Source organism: Mustela nivalis (assembly GCF_964662115.1).
Source record: "Mustela nivalis genome assembly, chromosome: 4".
In the NCBI taxonomy this organism is placed as follows: domain Eukaryota; kingdom Metazoa; phylum Chordata; class Mammalia; order Carnivora; family Mustelidae; genus Mustela; species Mustela nivalis.
In genome coordinates, this window is record NC_139023.1 from 4,061,840 (window position 1) to 4,076,665 (window position 14,826).

Consider the following 14,826-nt stretch of genomic DNA (forward strand, 5'->3'; position numbering starts at 1 on the left):
GAAGCTAGAAGAAGTTGACTGACATCCAAGCTTAAGGCCATACACCCCAACGTCAGAGAGACTTCAGCTGACACTAGTGTAAAACTCTCACCTGTAAATCCTACAATTAAACTACCAGTAGAATATCACCACCAGCAAATAGTCCACACAGCTCATTGTCAACCCAACAAAATGCAGCCACAGGCCTGTTCTGAACTGCTTTGGATTTCCTTTACAAAGCTGTGTCTGGGGGGAAAAATGTCCCATATTGTTTCCACTTCAGCAAACAGTGTTTTGCTGAACTGTACAATACCTATCATGGGCTGAGTGTTTTATAGTCTGTAGGCCCGAGGTCTAGAACTACTATAAGGCTTCATCACCGAATGAACCAATACTCAACTTTACAAAATCCACAGAAGATAAACACCCAAAAAAGCATCCATTTCCTCATCTATAAAATAAAGGCAATAACGGAACGTACCTGATAGAGCTGAACATTAAATAATATTCACTTTACTTAGTAAAAATCTCATTAAATACTAGGGTATGTCTGTGTGTACAAAGAGAGATTATATTCGGTTACTAAAGTAATGACCTTACTTCTCGAGGTCCTGTATGGCACACAAAGGTGAAGAGAGCATTTCCCGGCTTCGGGAAGCTGACCGTCCACTTTAGCAGCAGGGAAACGCGCCTGCTCCTCCCGACCCCCGCCACCCGGGAAGTGACTAACCCGGTAGAAACTGGGAGGGTCTGAGGAACAAGCCTAACTCACCAAATGAACTTCCGGACATGAATCTGCCAAATAATATCAGAACATAATTCCATCCATTTCGTGCCTGAGTTTTCATAAAAGGAAATTTCTAGATGTTAAAATTTCAAAAATACCATAGTCTTGCCCAGCCCCAGAGAGGATTCCAAACTCAAAAGTTAAATTTCTAAGGTCAGTTTTCATATATTTATCACAGTATTCGTTCATACTCTTTGGGGAGAAGCGTGAAATGCTAGTTAATGCCACATTATTTTAAATGAATATTGCAAACAATGCATTCTTCAGTCACATAAATTAACCTTCATCAACTATCAGAAAATTCAAAATATTTAGAAAATGTCAAAAAGTGGGGGGGGGGGCTTGTTTGCATCACGCTCTTCTCATCAGGATCCCATCTTTTGGACGACAGCTCGCTCAGTTCTAAAACAGGTGGTACATTTTTAATCATATAAGAAGCTTCCAGCTTCAAGGAAATTTTATTTTGATGTTCTTTTCTTTGCTATCAGATTATAGAGGATGAATGGCTGGAAAGTGCTCTTGTAATTACATGCCTTCTGTTGTCTCATCATTTAGGGAACAAGGGAGGGGCTGTGGGAGTTGAAAGCCCACTCTGAACCGACAGCATCCCGCCTGCCGTCACTCCCCAGCAACGCGCCATGCGGGGACTGAGCATCAGTGCATTAGGAGATTATCCAAATCTGTACTGTTTCTCCGAAGACAGGCCAAGTGACAAGGCCTGAGTATAAAAAGAGAATCATGCTACTTGTGAACAGTATTTTCCAGCCAAATTAAAAATGCTACAAAACTGACATTTTTATTATGCAGATTTTTATTTAAAACAGGCTACTCAACATCTTTGTTTTGCTACTATTTACAGAAGAGAGTTTAGAAGCAGACAGAGCTGGATTCCTACTTATAAACTTAAACTGTCTGACCTTAACCAAGTCACTGGCACTCTCTGAGCCTCAGTTTTGACTGTATGTATAAAACAGAACTTAATAAATGGTAACCATTATCACTGACACCCAGGAAGAGCAAAATTCTTGATCTTCAAGAATTACTAGAATCTAAAAATATAAGCAATACATTCATCATCACTTATAAAACGACATAGCATTTGAATGGACGATCCTGCAACAGTCTACGTCCCAACAAATATTCGCTATACACAATGTGACCTTTCCTAACCTTAAACTCAAATTTAGCCTCCTGTTCGGTCAAGAGAACCATGAAGTGGATCTGGGATTTGGAAGAGTAACTACCAAACCTAATTAAAAATGAAATGCAATATATGAAATCTAAAACTTCAGTAACTTAATACAGCCTGTCAACAAAATTCTTCAAATATTCTATGTGTCAGAAGTTGTGTTTATTAAAATCAAACAGTTTGCACTTCAATTCCCATGTTGGTATACAAACTAACTGTAAAATGATGCCTGCGGGAGAAGGGAGAGTGTGTGGGTTTGATGGGGGAATGAATCCCATGCTTTTAATAAAGTTTTATGTGTGTACTGGTAGTTAATGCTTTAATAAGAATAGGAATAGCACCAGCCAAATAGTTCTTGGTAGTGAAAACCTTCAAAATCAATCTGTACATGTTATTTCAAGGTACCAGTAGTTAAGAGGATCCTAGCTTATTATTACTGGAATTTTGTAGTACTACTAGTTAGACAGCAGTTACAACTTATTTAACAAAAAAAATTTTTAAATTTAGTAACGAGTAAACATATTATGTACTAACACTACCAACAACAGTCACGCTAGCAACAACACCGAGAATGTTGTGTTTTGTGTAACACTCTTTGATTCTTTCAATAATCTCATCAAGTAGCTAATATTATCTCCAGTTTAAGATAAAGAAACCCTCCAAGAAACTGAGGCAACATCTTCTATCACACAGCTAATCTGTGATACAACCAAGATTTATACCCAGGACTTCATAATTCCAAAGTTGTTTTGGAATTATAGTATTATGATTATGATATACCACTCTACTAACAGTTTAGTAACCTGACATAAAAGGTAAATATAATTCCATGATAATTAAAATATCATCTTAGGGAATACGATATTACCCTTACATACAGCACCAAACATATTCTTGATATAATTATTTGATTTCTGCATAAATGGATATGTACAAAATTTAATTTGGCCCATAAAGAAATGTTTAAAAACAAGAACAGGAAAAGCTAGGTTTGAACAATTTAAGACACGATCTATCAAAATGTTATCTCCACCTAAGTTTCGGAAAAGCCTGAAAACGCAGTAGCGTAATCTAATGCACCAAACGAATCAGAAAGAAGCGTCTGTGTGAACAGATCAAGGTGGTCAGCCGACTGTATTAGCTCTGGAGTACACGCAGCTCTTACAGAAATGGGGAGGAAAGGTATTCTGGAAGAGGCTATGGGACCCAGGGTAGGGACATAGAGAATATTCCGACTAATTGAAGCCTTTTTTTTTTTTTTTTAAAGCTGTAATGCAATGAAGCAATACCTCAAAAAATTCACAGGGAAAATTACATCCAGTGTAGAATTATTTACGCAAATTATCGATCAAGTGTCCGTTAGGAAAAAAGATATTTTTAGGCGGAAAAGCTTAAAACTTTTCCTCCCATGCACAGTTTCTCAAGAAACTAGTAGAGGGTTGCTTGGCCTACAAACCAAGGGAAGAAAGGAGATCCCCCCAGCCCGGGTGGGAGGAAGTGTAGAGGAAGAGTAAGAGAGCAGAGTAAGTGTGATGGATTAAATATCAGAAGTGAAAAATCATCTCGACGGAATCTGAACAGGGATGGGGGCATGGAGGCAGCAGGCAGATAAGTGAATTTTTTCATTATAAACTTGTTAAATCTAACTTTTTAAAGTACATAAGTATTTTGATTAATAAAATTAAGTTTAAAAACTAACTTTGTAAACTTATGATAAACTGAAGAAAAACAAAGCAAAAATTAATCCATCACAACTTCAAAGTTAAGATTAAAAGTTCTCACAGAAATTTTGTCTTTCAAAATAAAAAGAGCACAATTCCTAACAAAACCAGTGTAAGGAACACTAGATTTAGGACAATGGAACTTCCTCTTAAACGTACTTTCCCAATGGAGTTAAAACTTGCTGAATTCTTATAGCATTCTGCTTCATGACTAAATTTACTTTATTCTCAAGTAGCATTCTCCATCTGGTTGACATAAAATACAGTTATATTCAGTAATTGTCAACCCTCAGATTAAAGTAAGATGGTTTATCACATACACCTATCATTCTGCATTCTGGGTACACACACACACACACACACACACACACACACACACACACGCACACACGCGCACACACTCTCTCTCAGTCCTACGCATCTCCAGACGCTCCCAATGTTAGGTGGAGTGTATTTTCACTGAGCAGAATTCATTTTTCTTTTTCCAGTTTCTTCCTAAATCTTACAGAAAAGACAATATTTGTTCCAGTAGATTCGATTATTTTATTATGAGAAAAACGAATGACCCCAAATAGTTTATTGTAACTGAAAAATTATACATAGTGTATCGAAGCTTGATAATGAATAGTTCACTCAGTGCAAATCTGTTATTTTTAGTTTCAACTTAATTATGTACTTTAGATCTGGTGAACACAAATTAACAGTGCTGATTAGCCAAGTGACTACCCTTCCTTCTCTTTCTAGATGAACATCTCACCTGTGACCATTCCATCCTTAATTCCATTCTATAAGCTCAATTATTCAAAACCAAACCATTCCAATGCTCATGGTTACACTAAATCTAACAAGGTTCTTTTGGAGGGGTACTTTTAGGGTAAAGATCATTTCTTTGGGTGCCCAGGTGGCTCAGAGGGTTAAGCCTCTGCCTTCAGCTCAGGTCATGATCTCAAGGTCCTGGAATCGAGTCCCACATCGGGCTCTCTGCTCAGCGGGGAGCTTGCTTCCCCTTCTCTCTCTCTGCCTGCCTCTCTGCCTACTTGTGATCTCTCTGTGTCAAATAAATAAATAAAATCTTAAAAAAAAAAAAGATCATTTTTTAAGGTCACTTTCTTAACACTTACAAGTATGAATTTTTAGGAATAGTCAGAATTTTATCATACACCCAAAAACTGTTATTAGATACTTACTGGGTTGGCCACTGAACAGGATTCAAAGACAGACAATTCACGTTTTCTACCCTTGGTAAGTTTAAAATATAACAGAGAAATTGAATGCCCACAGTGAAAAGAAAAACTAATAGTGACAGCAATCAAGCTAAAATCTGTGAGCCTATTTCTAACTATAAAAATCTTGGGCCAACCCCAAAACAAGGGTACCTAAGGAAAGAGCCAATCATTGAGGCTTACTCTAGGCCCTGATTCCAGTCTTCATTTCTCCAGGGTTCTTTCAGAAACTTGTAAAGAACAGGAAAGTTGCAGAGATACGTGCAAACCTGAAAAGGATTATACAACCCCTTCCAGGCCTAAAAAAGAGCCAGCAGTAAAGAAACCATTTTCAACCACAAACAGATCAATACTTACATTCTTTTTTTTTTTTTTAAGATTTTATTTATTTGACAGACAGAACACAGGTAGGCAGAGAGGCAGGCAGAGAGAGATGGGGGAGCAGGCTTCCCACTGAGCAGACAGCCCGATGCGGGGCTTGATCCCAAGACGCTGGGATCACGAACTGAGCCGAAGGCAGAGCCTTAACCCACTGAGCCACCCAGGAGCCCCCAATACTTACATTCTTGAGAGCTTCTAATGACCATGTTGAGATACTATATTTCATTTGAAAAAAGAAATAGCATTAGCATTGGGAGTGTGAGGGAGTACACATGTGCAGATAAAGTAGAAACAGTGAACTGCCTTCCCCACTCAACGAATGTTGTCATGCCATTCATTAGAAACAATTTGAAAGAAGCAAGCAGAAAATGACAACAAAATGGACTGTTTTCAATAAATGGCAAAGAGTAAAACACAGAACATGAAAATATGTAGAAACTCCTATTTATTTTTGTGCATATCCTGAATAACCAAATCTAAATACTGAAAAGCTATTAACACTGCCTCGATGTAGTCATCAGAAATCCTGAACACCTATATCTTATTAAACTTCTATTTATAAGTTTTTCTTTTGTTTATAAGGTGTGTCATTTTTTGTTTTCTCACTTGGGTGCATTTTTAAATGACAGCAATGATGTTATTACATATACATAATGTGCCTGAGTGAGAAATATTAGGAAAAGAATGCTAGAACCATCTGTCGACTCATTATTTCTTCTAATATATCTCCTTTTTCTAAGATCAAACTCATTTTTTTCCATTAGGAACACACACACACACACACACACACACACACACACACACATTTACAACAAAGCAGGACCCTATTCCAGCCGAGTATCTTTGACGGTGCCAGCTAGGGGATTACTTAGAAAATATTACTATAGATATTTTTTAATGGTAATAACAATATTTAAATTCTAAATTGAAATCAAAGCAAAAAAAAAAGAAATTGAAGTGAGGATATACGAAGAGCAACATGATACAAAATCACGAATACTTTTCAAATACAACTACAATAGAGAACGTATAAACTAGGAAAATAGAGAATTTTTAAGCAAAAGCTGAGCATAAAAAGATCTTTAAATATAGAAAAAGAGATATTCATGCATGAATTTGTTTCACTGATACCCAACAATAGAGAGAAAAAGAGAGTGACGGCTCTACTGTGTATGTCAGCATTTTTCTATGTTGGCAAAGGACACACCTGAATCACCCAGTGGAAAGGAGACTGTGAGAAGACTGCAGCAGCAAAGGTAAAATGAGTCTCGTCTTCTGCACCTAACACCTAATCCTTACTTTGGCCTCATATTAATAAGGGGCTTTTTGGTTGTTATTTTTATTATTGTTGCTTCCGCGTGTATTTTTAATGAGGACAATGTTGCATATGTGACTTGCCTGAGTGAGAAATGAAAGGAAGAGAACCAAAAGGATCTTCCGGAGGACGGTTATGTGCAGCGGAAAGTGGGTCTACATTCTTATCTGGGGGTGCTCTCTCCTCGAGCCTGTCTGCGAAAATAAGATGAAACAAAAAAATAAAATAAAAACAGTCTTCAAATTAAAAAAAAAAAAGTGGTAACAGTATAAATAAAATTAAACAAAGCAACAGCCTTTTTGAAAAATACCAGAGTCAGAGCTCATTTTTACTAGGATGAGGGGTAGCCCTGAGTTAACAGATACTTTTGCTGCTACACAGGCAAGCTTCTCATCATCTCAGCGCCAGATTTCACAAATACCATTAGCCCAATAAGTAACTTAGTCTAAATCCCCAGTTTTCTTCAACTTGTAACACACTGGACCTGAACTTAAACGCAGCTTACTAAACAGAGGCATTATTTGGCAGATTTTCTCCCAAAAATACTCAGGGAAAAAAGATTGCAAATGGTCATTTGTTCATAAAATGGGCAAATCTTAGTTCTCAACAGCAATAAAAAGTAATTAACTATTACACTGATGTTCATTTCGCATATTAAATCATTCACATACACATACACACAGAGACTATGAAACGCCTAATGACAGAGTTTATACTTCATCCCGCGGATATCTGAGACCCAGCGTGTGCCAGGCACTGTTCTAAGCAATGGGCCGGCGACGTCGAACACAACAGAGAGTCCTGCCTTCTTGGAGTTTATATGCTGGCGTGGAGAAACCAAGAGAAAGCAGCGAGCACAAGGAGACATATATACAGAATGCTACGAATCAAGCTACAGAGAAAACTGCAGTCTGGGGGAAAGGGGGTAAGGGGGTGGGCACAAGTCACAGTAATAAACAGAGATTCTGACTGGGACCAGGTGAGAAAAGACGTCAAGGAAGCAGCAAAGGGACATCTGGGGGAGAGCCCAGCAGACAAGGGAAGGGCTGCGGCAAAGGCTCGAACTCCAGCAGAAGCCGCCCTGCCGCACCTGACACAGCAGCCGCAGTACGGATTAGCTCTCCTTGCTCTGACGCCGCCTATCACAGGCACTCGATCGGCAGGGACTCCCCGATCTCCGTGCGCTGCCTCCCTAGCGTCTGATTCTGAGCAGTGCAACATACACTATTAGCAACACATTCTGCTGTTTTCAGGAATTTTAAGTACTCCCAGGACTATACCCTTCGTGTTTAAGAAACTCTATGGGCCAATGACGCTGGTTTCGTTTGAGTTTTAAGACAGTGCAGGGAAGGCAGAGAAAATCCAAATATAATTAGAATTCCCTAAAAATGACTTGTAACTTCAGAATGAAGCAAAAAGCCCCAAGTGAAAGCAGCAATCCCTTAGGACATGGCTTCCAAACTGAAGGTGCGTTCCAGTGAACTGTGCATTTGCTAAAATGCAGACGCTGACTGGACAGTTCTGGAAGGTTCTGGGCTTCACTTCATACGCTCCCAGGTGATGTGATACTGCTGGGTCAGGGACACACTCTTGAGAAGGCAAGGCCCTGGTGTGTATAATATCCCCAAGACGCTGCGATGGACAATTCTTTAAACACCTTTATGACAACGGACATACTTATCAGCTTTTATGGCTAAAACTAATATCCACATGAAATGTGATATCTACATGAAACTTTGGATTATCTGAAATTTTACTTAAAGTTTCATTAATAATATAATAAATGATAAATATTTTGAGAAGGCAACATATCTGACGACTGATTTATGCACAAACAGAAGCTCCAAGACTTAAGAGCTGCTTTTCAAATCCAACAGAGTAATGGATAACAATGAAAATTCTGGGGTGGACGGAGAGTGAGGACAATGGGAAGACGAAGTAAGGAAAGGACAAACGGAAGAGACCATCTCAGAGTGACAGCCCCAGCACATCAGTGTCCAAGATCCCTCGCTCTTGAAGATCAAGACCGTGTGTGTGGGTACTCAGGTCTAAATTGGGACCAAACTTCCTTTCTAAACCGTCTGCAGTATAATTGCTAGGATTCCTGTATAAAACTCAGTTACCTGGGCACTACGCCACAAACCTAATGCATCAGATTTATCTGAGCAGGACTTTGGAAATCTACACTTTAACATACTCCCCAGATTTAGAAAAAAACAACACTGTACCAACGGTTCCCAGCATATAAAAATACAGTTACCACTAAGGTTCTTTGAATCCTCATGCATTGGTAGATTATCTCTATCAAGTTATGGTTTCAATTCACATAAATGTAGAATAGCACTGTGTAGTTAGAATAAGAATACAAACATTACCATGTGGGGATAAACTAACATTTTTTATATAGTGAGTCCCATAATTTTAAAATATGGAGACACCGTTCTATGCAAAGTTCATTCCCCCAATTATTTCAAAATGGGAATCAGAATAAACTCGCTATAAAATGAATCACATTCTCACTGTTTCACAAAACAGAGGATCAATTTATCCAAGGAGTCTTTTGTTAAAAATCATCTAGATTTCTAGAGTTCACAGGATAATCTGGGTCCCAGGGCACAAAATACAAAATAAATACATATATCAATTTTTTAAATTATTAATTACCTATAATTAAAAACTAATGAAATGGTGTAAGAGCTACTTTTCAAATACACAGTCACTCTTAAAATGCATTTAAGTTCCGTTTTCAAATCACTGCTTTACATTAGAGCAAAACCAGAGCCTGATTTGTCCAATATTAAGAGACTTACCTCCCACCTTCCCAAAAGAACTGTGTTGATAAATAAAGACAATATCTTTTCAGGATTTTTAATTGATACAGATGGCAAAATATAAATGATTTAAAAATCCTAGAGTCAAATTATATTCCACAATATCATCAAAAAATTAAAATATTCTAATAAGTTAATTCCGTAGCTTATTTGGGTAATGGCTTGAGTAGCCAAAAAGGCTAATGAATAAATTTTATAAGTATAGTCTTCATCTGATAATTTTGAAACTATTCTATTTGAAAAGTTCTGTTATTCTGCACTAAAGGAACAGCAATACACCTGAATTAGCTTAAAATGGTGAGAGTTAATGCTTTACAACAAACTAATATAGATATTTACATCTATTTCTTTCTGTGGCTTCATAGAAAAAACAACACATTCAGTAGAATTTGCAAAGCAGCCACAGTCTTTAGGTTTTTCTATTCTTCCTTTCAGTTATTGTGATGCAGTTTGAAAAAGAAACAATCATCATTAACAAAAAATAATATTTCATTAAGTATTACTTTTAATTAGCATGCAGAGCTACACAACTATTTGAACAAAGGCAAGTTAAAAAGTTTCCCAAAGCAAACCCCTGTAATCTAGTGTTTAATTATTATTAAATTTTACCACAGTTAGATATCTAAAGTTTACATACTAATCTGGAAGTTTTGATATGAAAGACAAAGAAAAATACAAGTTTTTAAACTTTAAAAATGTCATTGAGATCAACTTATATTGATTTAATATTTTGACTTTAAGTAGAACAGATGAAAAATTCTGAACCATAAATAATACTCAGTTACACTGAAAGCAAAAGCAAGAATCTGGTTTATTTTATGTTAAACCCCTTTGCTAACTGGTGTCTGAATGGAATCAACAACTGTTTTCTTATAGATCACTAAAAAACCATTTTTTGTTAACAATTACTAATATTTTGGAATCCTGGTATGTCAAGATATATTATGATTTTTAAGTCACCTTTTGGATAATACAAACATGTAAAATATTTCCTAGACACAATTATCCTTTTTCATTTTAATAAATAATATTTCCCATCTTAAAAATAAAAACTCAAATGGCAATGTACTCTTCTGAACAATCATTACATGGGCGACGCCTGTATTTTTAAGGACCATACATACAGGTATTGTTTCTCACTGGAGAGCATTTCAGAAACCTAATGTAAATTATTTCAGAAAAGACTCTGGAAAATTGTTGACAAAACCTGTGCTGAGATAAAAGGTAAATTTGCTATTCCAAATGCATCAATAATTGTCTTATTTAAAAAAAGTTTTTAAGGACAAAAGAACAACCAGTAATGACCAAAGTTCATTTCCATTACACCGTCAGTCTTCCGCCGAGACTCTTAAGGTTCCGAAAGACCTTTTTTCATGCCGCAGGTAATTTAGCCCCTATCAAGTGGATTGAGTATCAGATGCCTTACTGCTTGTGAATGGAAGAACTGTTAAAGATGACTGAACATAGGACAGTTAAGTTACACTTTGGGAAGAAACCTTTCTAAATGACACTCTATATATTAATGATTTCTTTATAAACTTTCATAAAGACATTTCACCTTTTATGAGCACCATTATTACGACTATCAGTTATGAAGGAGAAGGCAGATAATTTCCAGCGTCTTTCTTGCTGTCATATGTCACTTCTGCTGTTGATGTCATCCACCCACAAAGCCCCTTCTAATCTGGCTTTCTAATTGCCAGCTGAGAAACCTGATAGTTTAGATACAATTTTTAAATGCCGGTTAAAGGGCAATAACCTTGAGTTGGAGCCTAAAGATTTACACAGAAGACGAGGAACAGGGAAGTGACATTTATGGAGTACCCACATTCCTTCAAGACATTATTTCCTTTAATTTTCCTGATCATCTTATGAGATAGGCATCACTCTACCCAGCTCGTAAGTGAGGAAGTGAGACAGCAGTTAAGAGACTTACTGAGATTACAACCTAGGTAAATGGCATTGCCAAGGTTGAGAATTCTGGTGCTAGATGTCAATTTAAGCACATCAGCCTTGTGACAGGGAAATGATTTCAATAGCTCGTCTAGACACTTGCCCAAATAGCTGAGTTGCTCCAAGTCTGACCTTCCGAGAAGTTCCTCTCCTGAACTTTCATCTGGAAATTAATATCTTTCCATAATTAGCATGCAATGAAATCTAAATTCTTTGGCACACACATGTGTGAGAGATACACACAAAAATGACACGTTATCTGACCTTGAAGTCTGAAAGCAAATAGCTGGTTAAGAGTTTCACAGGCTAAACCCAATTTTTATGAAGTTATGTATACATGAATATTTTATATGCCATTCTTCCCTATGTGAATTAAATAAAACTTGCTTACCGTTACAAATTCTATGGAGCTTAGAATGACATATTTTTATTTATAAGGTATAAAATAAAATGAATATTTTACCCATTCCATAACTGATGGGAAGAAGAAAAAAGAGAAAAAAGAAAAAGGACGAGTTTTACCCAAACAGTAGAAAACTGCTTTAGCAAACCCTCAGTTACTATCCTGGAACACATTAAAATGAATACTTTAATTTTACCTTTTGCTTTCAAAATAACCCTATAAATTATATTGATTTGGTTATAACCCATATATCACCCTGCCGTCCCCCCAAAAGAAAGAGATACTTTATTTCCTTTTTTAGAACTTAGCTTTTCAGGCTACTCAACATAAGGTATACTAAAAATGCCTACAGAAAAGTCGTGGTTTAAAAAAAACTTTCTTTAATAAAAAGATGTAAGTTTGGTTTTACCAAAGTTGACAAACCTTTATTAAAGGTTCAAAACTCATGTTTATATATGCATTAATCATCAACTTAATTTTTCATAGTCATATAACCAATATGCAAAATATAAATTTAAATCTCAAACAACTATTCTTACATGAATTAGGGCATTTATAAATTTTACATAAAATATATATCATTTGGGAACAAAGCAACTCATCTAATAATTGTTCTCATAAAGCCAGCTGCCTACAAGAGAAGAGAAGCTCAGAACTATGATGACAGCCCGTTAGGACCTTCTTCTCACATGCAACACAGGAAAACACACTTGGAGACGCAAGCACATGCACGCCCGCACGCGCACACGCGTACAAACCTCTGAAACCTGAAAATTATCTAGACTCCAGAAGTGAGTTTTTGCAACCTCCTCAAAACATTCCACACTTCCCTTTTCCGAGAAAGAGCTTTTCTAAAATGCATGCGGTAAGGCTCGACATATATAGTAGGTAGTTTAAGAAAAGGCAAAGATTCCAAGTAAAACATTGAGATATCTGACTCAAAGTGGAAAATAATTTATTTAACTTTTGCCATATCAGGACAACAAAGCAGCCCTTTTATGTCAGCACTCATTAAAAGGGCATTACAGAACATTAACATAATGTAGTAGCCCATGTTTTCTTTCAGGCACTTTCAAAGGGCATCTCAGACCCACAGTGTCTTCTACCGCATGTGCAAGAAAAGAGAGCTGCAAAATGATTAGTAAGCAAGATTCGGATATCTCCCTTTTCATTTAAGTATCAATTTTCCATGTTTTAGAGATATTCTGAATTTAACATTCAAAGATATGCAGTATTTAAGTGCTAGGAATCAGCATGTTATTAGCAATCCTGGGTTTAATCAAGCAACTGATTTCAAAAGGACGCAACATAGTTCAACAGTATACGTAAAAGACGGCCTGATTTTTGCCCTCAAATGCGCAAAAAGAATTTTCTATTTCCCACCTCAAAACAGTCTTTGGCCTTGCTGAATAATTATAGAGCTGTGATTTTACTGTGAAGCAAAATAAGCCTTCAAGTGTCCCTTACTTGATCTCAGAAGGTCAAATTCTCTGTCCAACAGTTCCTCTTCCGTTAACTTGGAGAAATTATCGTCTCCGAAAGGGTTCCACCCCGACATGTCAGGTGGGTTACTGATGTTCCTCTGACTTGGAAGATGAGCAACTACCTCTTTATCAGCGACTGACCTGTAGTAATAATTAAGAAAGGAAAAGAAGAGAGAAAACATTAGAATTCAAAATTCTCAAGGGCCCTAGTTCATTCTTCCTAACCAACCTGGAAAATCAGATGCTTTTATGATGACGAGGACGGCAGATCTGGGCACAGATGGGACAACCCCCTGGGATTTGAACTGCTGTGATGTGTACCCTTGGGCAAGCTCCGTAAGTTCTCTGTCTCAGCTTCCTCATCTGTACAACAGGAGGCACTCGATCTCTCTCATAAGGTTAAGGAGATTACTTAATACATAAAAAGCCAAGAGAATGGTGTCTAGAAAAAAAAAACCAGCACTTAGTATTATGATGATCCTAGGGAGTAGCCCTAAAGCGATACTCGGGTGCCATGTCAAACAGGATCCGTCTAAAATCACCACCGAATAAGACGGTCCCATGTCCCGGCCCTGCTGAGACACCGCGACAACTCTCCGTTTACAGAGGCGTTCTCTACATAGTTACCAAGGAGTGCTTCATGAATCAGCTAAAAGTAGATGAGGGTTATTTTCTACATCATAAAGAATTCATTGTATCTTAAGTATCCACATAGTCTGGAGGCCTGAACCTCTCATTTTATGAAATTTATCTACTAAGGTCTCTTGGCTCTTAAGAGAAGATGAGAGTCTAATGATTTCTTAACTTAAGAACCCCTGGTTAACTCTCTTTCAACCCAGCCTGGAAATACCAAAGTAGGCAAATAAGTTTGGCAAATACCAATCTGGATCTTTATACTAGCCTCTGATCTTATGCCCTGCTCTGCACTTAGACATACTTGTCCTAATTCCTGCATCTAAATGTTTGATTTAGGAAAATACTTCAATAAATCCATGTTTTCTCCCTTCCTCTCTCCCTATCTTTCTCTCTCTCTCTCACACACACACACAGAGGCTGGGAGGTATACTACAGCAAACTGTATATCTTACCCCCCTCTCGACAGGCTCACTGAATCAGTATGCTACTGATGTTGCACTTTCTCACGCCTAAGTCCTAGCCGAAGCTTGCAGACACCTTTTCCCAACTAATGCTCATATACTGAAATAATATTATATGAGAACTTCTTCAGCATTCCCATAATCAAAGTTCTAATACTACTTCCTCCTACATATCTAAAAATATTAGGAAATATTCATAATGGTCAATAGATCTTTCACTATAAAATCCTGAAGCACTCCCCAATTCAAATCTGAATTTGAGAAAATTGACAGCATAGTTCTTTACCGTAATGTGTCCAATATGCATGATCCATGAAAAACAACTCTAACCAATATATCTAAATAACCAAAATACACCAGGCTGTGGTTGTAATAAGCTTGCACGATCTTATAAATGAACCAAATGACATATTACTATTTTTTGCACCTCTTCAAATTAAACCAAATTAGACAAACTTTATGA

At 37.1% G+C, this 14,826-nt stretch overlaps 1 protein-coding gene across 2 annotated transcripts in view; it reads right to left on the reverse strand.

The window, feature by feature from the left end:
* The window catches only part of BMP2K (BMP2 inducible kinase), a gene marked incomplete at its 5' end in the record, with an annotated part of 123,944 nt that overhangs the window by 13,783 nt on the left and 95,335 nt on the right, over positions 1-14,826 (reverse strand). Inside the window, 2 exons of one of the 2 annotated variants that reach the window (XM_082726536.1) lie at positions 6,679-6,789; positions 13,250-13,407. In XM_082726536.1, coding sequence (XP_082582662.1) covers positions 6,679-6,789; positions 13,250-13,407 — 269 coding nt within the window. The remainder of the gene's footprint in view (positions 1-6,678; positions 6,790-13,249; positions 13,408-14,826) is intronic. The other variant, XM_082726537.1, reaches the window with a different exon arrangement.